This window comes from Grammomys surdaster, unplaced genomic scaffold, assembly GCF_004785775.1.
Source record: "Grammomys surdaster isolate TR1022 unplaced genomic scaffold, NIH_TR_1.0 883, whole genome shotgun sequence".
In the NCBI taxonomy this organism is placed as follows: Eukaryota; Metazoa; Chordata; class Mammalia; order Rodentia; family Muridae; genus Grammomys; species Grammomys surdaster.
In genome coordinates this window covers 1,107-12,105 of record NW_021605302.1, presented here as the reverse complement: position 1 = coordinate 12,105, position 10,999 = coordinate 1,107, and the positions used below count along the sequence as shown (strand labels likewise).

The 10,999-nt window shown below is 42.4% G+C and overlaps 1 protein-coding gene across 2 annotated transcripts in view; it reads left to right on the top strand.

Annotated features, from left to right (window-relative positions):
- Tmem184c (transmembrane protein 184C) overlaps window positions 1-10,075 on the top strand; it is a 14,842-nt gene extending 4,767 nt beyond the window's left edge. For both annotated transcript variants that reach the window (XM_028782805.1, XM_028782806.1), the window contains exons 5-11: window positions 929-1,134; window positions 3,076-3,150; window positions 4,647-4,740; window positions 6,897-7,009; window positions 8,050-8,149; window positions 8,564-8,735; window positions 9,209-10,075. In XM_028782805.1, coding sequence (XP_028638638.1) covers window positions 929-1,134; window positions 3,076-3,150; window positions 4,647-4,740; window positions 6,897-7,009; window positions 8,050-8,149; window positions 8,564-8,735; window positions 9,209-9,645 — 1,197 coding nt within the window. In that variant the 3' untranslated portion in view covers window positions 9,646-10,075. The remainder of the gene's footprint in view (window positions 1-928; window positions 1,135-3,075; window positions 3,151-4,646; window positions 4,741-6,896; window positions 7,010-8,049; window positions 8,150-8,563; window positions 8,736-9,208) is intronic.
- Window positions 10,076-10,999: the final 924 nt, after the last annotated feature.

Here is a 10,999-nt window from a genome sequence, read left to right as displayed (position 1 = left end):
TAGGTACAGGCATCAGCATAGGACATAGGTACAGGCATCAGCATAGGACATAGGCACAGGCATCAGCATATGATGTAGGCACATCTCTCCTATTCTTAGTCGTCACTAGGTGACTTACGAAAGACACTTGGTAGAATACTAGTGCTGTGGACAGGTAAGAGAATCTGAGTTCAAGGCCAGTCTGGTCTGTGTGGGGTTGGGGGTTGTTTTGAATATTTCTGCTCCTGGGTTGACTGAACCCATACTTGCAGTTCTGATAAGGATGCTGATAGTTCGCTATCACACTTTTTAGTTAACTCTTTTATTTGTACCAAAAGAAGAGGAAGAGGAGGAAGAAGAGAAGGCGGTTGGGAAACTTTCCGTAGTAGATACAAGTACTGTGGCAGTTAGATATGCACACAGTGTCTTCATCCAGACGTGGTGGTGCGTGCCTTTAAGCCCAGCACTCAGAGAACTCTGAGTTGGAGGCCAGTCTGGTCTATATTGTGAGTTTCAGAACGATGGTACATAGACCCTGTTTCAAAACAACACCAAAAAGGAAAAAAAAAATAAATGTCTTCAGTGGCATTTACTGTGATGATACTTTTTCTCAATTTCAAATTATTTCTGAGAACACAACTAACTTTCCATTTTACATTCATTATTTACCCCAAACGCTTATATTTTTGTTTAACTGTATCAAAGATGCTTTATTGGACTTTAAAGCATGTTTGCAGGACCTGGGCTGTAGCTCAGTAATGGAATGCAGCCTTGCGTTGTTTAGTCCTCAGTATTCCTGCCCTCCTCCCCAGATGAGTTCTTCTGTGTTACTTTAGAATTTACTGCTAGCATACGACAAGACCCCGATTTTCTGGCTGTCTGTGAGTGGAACTGAGTGGAAATACTATTTTGGCTACTGCTCTTCTTTAACATCCTTGCTTCTCCACAGTGGCTGGCTTTGAAATTCCCCAAAATTGCAATATACGTGGATACCTGCAGGGAGTGTTACGAAGCGTATGTCATTTATAACTTTATGATATTCCTTACCAACTATTTGACAATCCGATTTCCCAACTTGATGCTACACCTAGAAGCTAAAGATCAGCAAAACCACCTTCCTCTCTTATGCTGCTGTCCACCATGGGCTATGGGAGAGTAAGTATGGTTGGCTTTACAGAAGCAGGGTTGTTAAATATCAGTCGGCTCTCTGTTCCACACTGCTGTGAGCGGGGCACAAACAACAGGCAGAGCCCTTACCCTGTTTAGCATGTAGCACAGTTTGAGAGATAACAAAATACCTTTTTATAATGCACGTGTTAGGAGGTTTTTTTGTTTTTATTTTTACACTGCTCACTCAATGAAATGTTTATCAGTATATGCAGAAGAAACCCTTAGAAGATATTTATTTATCATCTTTTTTTATACTCGGGAATTGGCACCTACAGCTCTTGTATGTGATCTACTGCTAGCTACTTAAATGAAGTTGATTAGGTGGGAAGACAATATATGACAGGAAACAAAAGCAATTAAAAGCTGTGTTCTATTCCTGTGTGACAGTAAAGGAAGGTGAGTAAGCCTGTGTCACTTACTAAAAGGCTGGAGGGATGGCTCTGGGTTTAAGAGCACTTGTTGCTTTTGCAAGGACCCAGGTTAGGTAACCAGCACCTGAGTAGTGACCCTTAGCCATTCCAGCCATCCGTAACCCCAGTTCCAGGGAACCCAATGGGCACACGTCTGGAATGCACACACAGACACACACACATGCGGGCAGAGCATTCATACACAAATTAAATAAGCCTTTAAAAAAAAAAAAAGTGGGTCTGGGAGATAGCTCAGTGGTTAAGAGCATTCACTGGCTGCTCTTCCAGAGATCCTGAGTTCAACTCCCAGCAACCACATGGTGGCTCACAACCATCTATTATGGGATCTGATGCCCTCTTCTAGTGTGTCTGACAGCTACAATATACTCATATAAATAAAATAAATCTTTTAAAAATGTTTCTTTTTAAAAAGTGGGTTTTTTTTGGTTGGTTGGTTGGTTGGTTTTTCTTTTTGTATTTTCGAGGCAGTGTAACATTAGCTGTCCTGGAGTCACTCTGTAGACCAGGCTGGCTTCCAACTCCCAGTGATCCACCTACTTTTCCTCCTGAGTGCTGGGATTAAAAGTGTGGGCCACTAAAAGTTTTTTTTTTTTTTTTTTTTTTTTCTTTTTGGTTTTTCGAGACAGGGTTTCTCTGTATAGTACTGGCTGTCCTGGAACTCACTCTGTAGACCAGGCTGGCCTCGAACTCAGAAATCCGCCTGTCTCTGCCTCCCAAGTGCTAGGATTAAAGGCGTGCGCCACCACTGCCCGGCCACTAAAAGTTTTTAAAACACAGTTCTTAAAGTAAAAGGTTAAGATTGTATGTTCTACACAAAGAGCTTGAGTTACTCACCTCACTGCTGTGACAAAAACTGCCAGAAGCCACTTAAGAATCCCAGGGTTAGTATTGGTTCACAGTTGAAGGGTGCACTCATCATGGTGAGAAAGGCACCTAGCAGCACATCTGCTGTCAAGCAGAGAGAGCTGAATAGTGCCGTCCACACGCAGCGTGGCCTCCCTTGTCCCGTTAACTTTCTGTAAACCCATTCACAAGGAAACTGCATCGCACACGTAAGTGCACACGCACGAGTGCACGGTTGACACAGCTGAGTGGTGCCTCAGTTTTGCTCCCGCAGCTTTGTTAGGCAGCTTCTGTCACTGGCAGAGTTCCTGCCATGATCGGCTGTATTTGGCTCACAAATTTGGATCACTTGGGCCTGTTGATTTAAGGTGATCCTGGCAGGAGTAGGAGGCGAGAAAAGACTAAGGGCCCAATGCCTTCCATCTTGTTCTGTTGCACTGTAGTGGAGCTGGGGGAGGGGGTGTCTTTCAGAGACAAAGTTATTAAATCATTTCAAATGGGCTTCAGGCTCCCTTGTTGCCATCGTCTTCTTACCCTCCTACCTTTTAGAATAAAGTTGGCAGAATTCAATACAGTTGATGTCACTTGTCACAGGGATTAGTACCCTGCTGCCAAAAAGTAGCTAAGCTACCGTGTTCTCTTGCCTTTGCAGAATTCTGCTCTTTAGGTGCAAGCTAGGAGTGCTGCAGTACACCGTGGTACGGCTCATCACCACTGCCACTGCATTGTAAGTAGGACTTGCCTTTACTGTTTTTTTCTTTTTTGTCTTCATACTAGATGCCTGGGGATATGGCTCAATTAATAGTGTTTGCCTTGTATGCACAAAGCCCTGTATTTAATCCCCAGCACCACAGAAACCAAGTTCATAGCAAATAATCGTAGCACTTGGAAGGTAGAGGCAGGAGAATTGAGAGTATAAGGCTGGTCTGGGCTGTGTCTTTAACAACCTATGCTCTTATATGGGAAAAACAAGTAGAAAAAGAGTTGATTAACAGTGAAAGTCTGGTCTGCTATAAAACCACGTGTTTAAGAGCTGGATTCCATTATGGTGAACAGTGCAAAAAATTGTAAGATTCATACCCATTGAGAGCATGTTGGCCGGGCAGTGGTGGCGCACACCTTTGATCCCAGCACTTAGGAGGCAGAGGCAGGTAGATTTCTGAGTTCAAGGCCAGCCTGGTCTACAGGGTGAGTTCCAGGACAGCCAGGGCTACACAGAGAAACCCTGTCTTGAAAAACCAAGAGAGAGAGAGAGAGAGAGAGAGAGAGAGAGAGAGAGAGAGAGAGAGAGAATATGAGAATATGCTCCTTTGGTTGGGTTAGTCACACAGATGTATCTTCTGTGCTGTTAAGTTTATTACCACTTTAACTGTTGCACACATTTAATCCTAGCGCTCAGGAGGCGGAGGCGAGCAGATTTTAAACACACACAAAAACTGTTTGATGTCAAAATGTGAGGCTTAATCAAACCACCTGGGAATTTGTTCCCTAAAAATCCCAAAATGTCCATTTATATGATTTTCTGTTAGATCTTACATTCTGCAACTCACAAAATAAAAGAAAACAGTTCAACTCTTTATCCTCTCACTGAGGTAGAATCATTTATGGAAATAAGCTTTATTTCTTTGCTGCTTAGAAATAGGGTGAGCGTATAAGTTAATACTTGTGGTAAAATGTCCTTAGGGGAGGGGATCTGGCCCTTTAAATATTTATATCCAAGATAATTTACAGGGAAAGGGAGCTGTAGTCATGTTTATCAGTCAGGCTTTCCAGAATTAGGAAGTTATTCTCTGGCTTAATGGTTCTTAGTTTGTAATTTCTTTTGGTTAAAAGGAATAGTCATACATTTCTAGAAAAATGTTACTCCATCAGTCAGGTTTTGAACCATCTTTGACCAAAATCACGTGGTCACCCATAGGCTTTCTAAAAAACTGATTCGAAAGTTTAAGCACTGCTGCTGTCCCTTAAATCCACGCTCAACACTGGAGGGTGGGCGTGGTTAAGAGCTCTTGCAGAGGTGTGGTTCCTAGGGCCACCTGTGCTCACAGCCATCTTCGCTCCAGTATGCAATGCCCTTCTCAGGCCACAGGGCACTGCGTGCACACCCAGCACAGGTATACATGAGAACACTCATAAGTAAAACCTCAGTCTCTAAAGGATATATCGTAAGATACGAGTCTGCTCGGTTAGTCATAAAGTTGTCTGATTTTTGCCGCCTTTCAGAGTGTGTGAATTGCTTGGCGTGTACGATGAGGGGAACTTCAGTTTCTCAAATGCTTGGACCTACCTCGTTATATTAAACAATTTGTCACAACTGGTAAGTAAATGATCATCTTTTTTTTAAAGATTTATTTTTTATTTATATGAGTTCTGTAGCTGTCTTCAGATACACTAGAACAGGGCATCAGATCCCATTACAGATGGTTGTGAGCCACCATGTGGTTACTGGGAGTTGAACTCAGGACCTCTGGCAGAGCAGTCGGTGCTCTTAACCGCTGAGCCATCTCTCCAGCCCAATAATCATCTTCTTAATTGTATTAAATTAGTTTCTGTAGCTAAATATTATCAGGCACTATTTTTTTTGTTTTTTTGTTTTTTTTTTGGTTTTTTGAGACAGGGTTTCTCTGTGTAGCCCTGCCTGTCCTGGAACTCACTCTATAGACCAGGCTGGCCTCGAACTCAGAAATCCGCCTGCCTCTGCCTCCCAAGGCACTATTTCTTTAGAGAAATTTTCTTTTAATTTGTACATAGAATCTGAGGCAGCTTTAATATGTACCTTTATACAATATAAACATATAGTTTATGTTTGTGAATGATTTGGTGACTTACACAGACCTGCTGGTTGCTCGTTATTATTGCATGGCTGTGTGAGTGTGTACATTGTGTGCCTTCTAAATAAAACCTAGTAGAGACCTATTCAGTAAGAGGAAAAAGTCTTAATTGGCATATGATAGGATAGAGTTTAAATAAAAATGGAAAATTTGATGGGCGGTGGTGGCACATGCCTTTAGTCCCAGTACTTGAGAGTCAGAAGCAGGCAGATATCTGTGAGCTCAAGGCAGAGTGAGTCCCAGGACAGCCAGAGCTGCACAGAGAAACTCTGTCTCAAAACACCAGAAAAAGGAGTTTATAGTGGAAATGAGTGGGACATGTCTCCTGGGCCTTCCCTCATGGTCATCTTCATGACCATAGACCCTTTCCTAGGAATGTATAAAAAGAAATAGAAGTATTTTTGCCTTGGATGTAAAGGACATTAAAACAAACACTCTGAAGTAGGTGGACAGTTTGGTCTTCCTATTGGCATTTAGACAGTTACTAAAAGGAAACCTTATGAAACATACACAGAAGTTAGCTACTTTAATTGAAAAAGATATTGGGCCAGGTGGTGGTGGCGCACGCCTTTGATCCCAGCACTTGGGAGGCAGAGGCAAGCAGATTTCTGAGTTCGAGGCCAGCCTGGTCTACAGTGTGAGTTCCAGGACAGCCAGGGCTACACAGAGAAACCCTGTCTCGAAAAACCAAAAAAAGAAAAGAAAAGAAAAGAAAAAAAAAGAAAAAGATATTGGGCAACAAAGTTTGATTTTAATTCCTAACAGATACTGGAAAATTAGTTTATAACTTGTGGACTATCTCTGGTGGAGTATTTGCCTAGCACACACAGCTCTGAGTTTCATCTCAGAATGAGGGTAACAGTTCATAGGTACTAGAAATGGCTTCATGCTTAGAATCCCAATTACTTTTTCTGTCAGCAGTACGATAACTAGAACCCAGGCCCTCATGCATGTTGGGTGGGCACTCAGCCACTGAGCCACGCTGTAGTGCAGGAGTCTGGGTAATATGACTAATGTACTCCTCTCAAGGAGTTTGTATGAGACAGATCTCCTGGTCAGAATGTTACTGACACTGTACTTACTTAGTGTTGACTTATAATCTGCATGAGCCGGGCGATGGTGGTGACGACATCTTTAGGAGGCAGAGGCAGGCAGAGTTCTGTCCGTTTGAGACCAGCCTGGTCTACAGAGTGAGTTCCAGGACATCCAAGGTTATATAGTGAGACACTGTCTTGAAAAACCAACCAAATTAATTAATTAAATTAAATAAACTGTGTGGGTGTGCTGTGTGAATGTTATACAAGAGACTGGTAATAAAAGTGATCCAAATCTTTATAAAAGTGTGATGCTCTGTGTTTAAAGGCTTAACTGCTGTGTTTGCTTTCTTCTGGCTGAGGGGACCTTTCGTTCCTGTGCTGTTTTTTGCTTTCCTTGAGTTCCAGGGAAGACGTTACATCTCTAGAGACGTCTCATTCCTGTGCATCAGCAGCAGACACTGAAGCCTGTGTTTAATCTGAAAACATTGTCTAATTTGCAGTAAATTCTGCCCTGAACATTCTGTAGAGCAGGCGCTGGTTAGGGCTCCAGCAGTTCTGTGACTGTCTTCCTACAGCAGTATGTGGAATGTTGCTTTTGTTTCTAGTTTGCCATGTACTGCTTGCTGCTGTTTTATAAAGTCCTAAAGGAGGAGCTTAGTCCTATACAACCAGTTGGCAAGTTTCTTTGTGTGAAGTTGGTTGTCTTCGTTTCCTTTTGGTAAGTATTGCTTTCTCACAAACGTTCTTATTTCATAAATACCCGTAAATAAAACTGTTAGGAGAGTATTTGAAGATAATGTAAGTATGATGCAGGAAAAACTACAAACACAACAAGTGTTAATACAGGAGGTGAAGTAAAATGGCATTACCTACCTCTCTTAAAAGCCAGTCCTAGGCCAGGCGGTGGTGCATACACCTTTAATTTCAGCGCTTGGGAGGTAGAGGTGGCCAGATCTCTGAGTGAGAGGCCAAATTGGTCAGCATAGCAAGTTCTAGAGCAACCATGGTTATCTAGAAAAGTCCTATATCTGAATGTATGAATGATAAAATCCTAGTAATTAATACACGTATAAACACAGTTGAGTATCAGGCCGTTACTTACAAGCTGTTAGAACTTAGAATCTAATTACTTGTACATGGTTTCAAAGCAATAAAAGGATATTTAAACCAAATGATGAAGCTGTGAGAATGTGTAATGGAATTCATCTTATGAAGCTAACAGACTTAATCCACAAGGCAAGGGAGTATATTTACTATAAACACAGCTGCTTTGGGTGTGTGTCTGAAGGCAGGATAGTGTGGAGTCCTAGGGTGCACTCTGAGGCCTTACCCGGTTCTAGTTGCATATTTCCTAATCTTTTGGTGGATATGTTGTGTTTACTGTGTGATTAGGACATGTACATGCTGTCCGTGCATGTTGAGGTCAGAGGACAACTTTGGGCATTGGTCCTTGCCCTTCCTTTGCGACAGGGTTTTAGAATTGCTCCTCTGCATACCTCAGGCTTGCTGACCTGCAGTCTTCCAACCTCCCTGCTCCCATCAGGAGCACTGATGGCTTTACAGATGTGTGCTGTCCCCCTTTACCCCCCACCCCCCGGGCCAGGCTTACCGGGCTGGGATTCTCATTCAGGTCCTCCAACTCCTGCAGCAAGGGCTTTACCCATCAAGCCACCTCCCAGCGTGTCCCTGCTGCATACTTTTAAAACCGTCGGTCATTTTAGGGTTCAGATATAACATTGACCTTTCCTTAACTTACAGGCAAGCAGCACTTATTGCTTTGTTGGTTAAAGTGGGAGTTATTTCAGAAAGACGTACCTGGGAATGGCAAAGTGCAGAAGCTGTGGCCACAGGCCTACAGGTACGTAAGTACCGTCTTTGAACTCAGGGAATTTTATTGTTTGTTAAACCATTTGATGCAGTATTACCCCTGAACAACATGCAAACAGTGGGGCAAGACTATTAGCTGACTCTACAGTGCAGGAACCCTAGAGAAGTGAGCTGTAGATACTCTTAGTTATTTTCTTCCTGGTCCACTTATATCTGCATGGTACCTTTCAGTCCTTGGGTAGCATTAAGAAATAACTTGACTGAGGAAATCCAAAAGAAATGTAAATCCTGGCTTGTCAGGTTTTGAAGAAATGGGGAAAAAATGTTTTGAAAATTAATATAGTCTGGAACTTAAAAAAAAAGTTGACACCCTAAATAGCTTTTTAAGAGTTAGTAGTTTGGAAACCTTGATTTAAGCGCAGAGATGTCTGGTTTTTCTCTCTAGGATTTCATAATCTGCATCGAGATGTTCTTTGCGGCAATTGCCCATCACTACACGTTCTCCTACAAACCGTACGTGCACGAAGCGGAGAAAGGCTCCTGCTTTGACTCCTTCCTCGCCATGTGGGATGTGTCTGACCTCAAAGACGATATTTCTCAACAAGTACGGCATGTCGGTAAGTAACAGCCTGAGTGTGTATGTAAGGACCGGAGATGAAGCTCGGGTGTACTTCCTCAGGAGCTGTTCAGGTTGGGGTTTGGAGCAGAGCCTCTCACTATCCTAGAGCTCACAGATTTCAGCTAGGAGGATTGGCCAGAGAGCCCCAGAAACCACCCTTTCTCTTATTGCAAGCAACACACAAAACCATGCCTAGCTTTTTATCTGTGCTGAGGATTGAACTCTGTTGCTTCATGTTTGTGTGACCTGCACTTTACAGATTTCTCCTTGACCCAAATATGTGGATAATTCTTATTTTTCCTGCCATGGCCATTCAATAGTTAAAGAAATAAGAACATATTTAAAGTAGTACCATGATATAGGCTCTTCAGATTCAAGGAGATAAAAGGGGTCAGGGGAAGCTATTTTTAGAATCATGTGTTTAAAATGGTAAAAATAACTTTTGGTTAATAAGTTTATATTGTCTTAAAGGGAGGACAGTGCGAGGATATCCAAAAAAGAATTGTTTTCCTGGGGATCCGGACCACAATGAACATTCAAATTTGTTCTCCTCGTCATCTCAAGACAGGGCTTCTGGTTCTTCAAAGCCACCCTCACCAGTGGGCCTGTACCAAGGCTTTGGGCACACGATCAGATCACAGAGCCCAGTTTCTGAAGCCACTGTATATGAAGATATTCTGAATGACATTCCAGAAGAACAGCATAAGCTTCTTGACACAGGACAGGATGTTATGATTGACATGCCAGATGAGCAAGACATGCCTTGGAAAAGCCAATATCAAGACCAACTACAAACAGTTATTTCACAGGCTTTACTTTATTCAGCAAGGCTACCTGAAGATACCATAATTGATATCCCAGATTGGGACAAGGAGCCCTCTGATTCATCGTCAGATCTGGACTACTAAAGCTGCCATAGCCTCCTTCCATCCTCAAGATCTGTACAGTTGAAAATGTTGTAAAATCTGAAAATAGGCCAAAACTAGACATAATATACATACATATCTAACACTAATACGCACATATTAACATACATATATTTGTATAAGTTTTATATATATCACAAATGATGTTTAAATTTCCTAGGCTTTGGCTCTCTTCAACTGTTAGAATATCATATATTCAAACAGTAGGTAACAACTGTAGCAAAATGCTCTTGATTTCTTAGACGAACATTTAAAAAAAAAAAATCAATGCTTCATACCACTGCGTGAATGTAATGCTCTGGACTAAAATTGCAAATTAATTGAATTTAATTAATTCGAATCATGTATCATTTAACCTTGCAAATTATACTGTTAAAAAAAAAACAATTATACTGTATTTAAACTCTTAAAACTCTTACATGTCTTTTTTTTTTTCCCCTCGAGACAAGGTTTCTCTTGTATAGCTCTGGTTATCCTAGAACTCACTCTGTAGACCAGGCTGACCTCAAACTCATAGATCTGCCTCCCACATGCTGGGATTAAAGGTGTGCACCACCACTATCTAGTTCAGATTCTTAATATGTGGGGCAGGTAGAACAGTGTCACCAGTCAGAAAAACTGGTAAGGTCGAGCAGATTAAGGAACTCTGGCAATTCTCATGCCTGGTTCCTGTCCTGAAATACAAGACCATGACACCCCCCTAGAGGACCATGGTAACTGGTCACAAAGCATAGAGCCCAGAGTTCTCCATGCTAATGAGCTATCTTGATGGGCCGGCAGGAGGGTTTAGCCAGTAAGCTTCCCTTCCCAGACAGCTTGGACAAGCAAGGACCCTCCTGATCAAGAACCACCACCGTGAGGAGACTATGCTCCTGACACCCTGAGCTAAGCCAGAGTCCCCTGACCCTGGGCTCATTGCCAGCCCACTGGCTTCCATTCTCAACTCCTTGTGGTTCCCAGCCACTTCTCACCCCAAGAAACATGGAATGAAGCACCCATCTGAGACATTTTGCCTCCCCTGAGCAGTGTGTCAGAGAATTCCGCAAGCCCAGCACCCCATAGCAGTGAGGAACATAGCCTAGTGCCCCTGCATTTCATCTCCCAAGCAGCAGCCCAAAACCCCAGCTGAAGTGAAATGCAGAACCGCATTAATACTTTAACAAAAATTGCTTGATTAGAAATCAAACATTTTTTGAAAAATTTTCACTTAAGTTTTGCACACCTATGGTGGTTTGAATATGCTTGGCCCATGGGAAGTGGCACTAGTAGGAGGTGTGGCCTTGTTAGAGTGTGTCACTGTGGAGTCAGTGGGGGTCTTTGAGGGCTCATGTATATG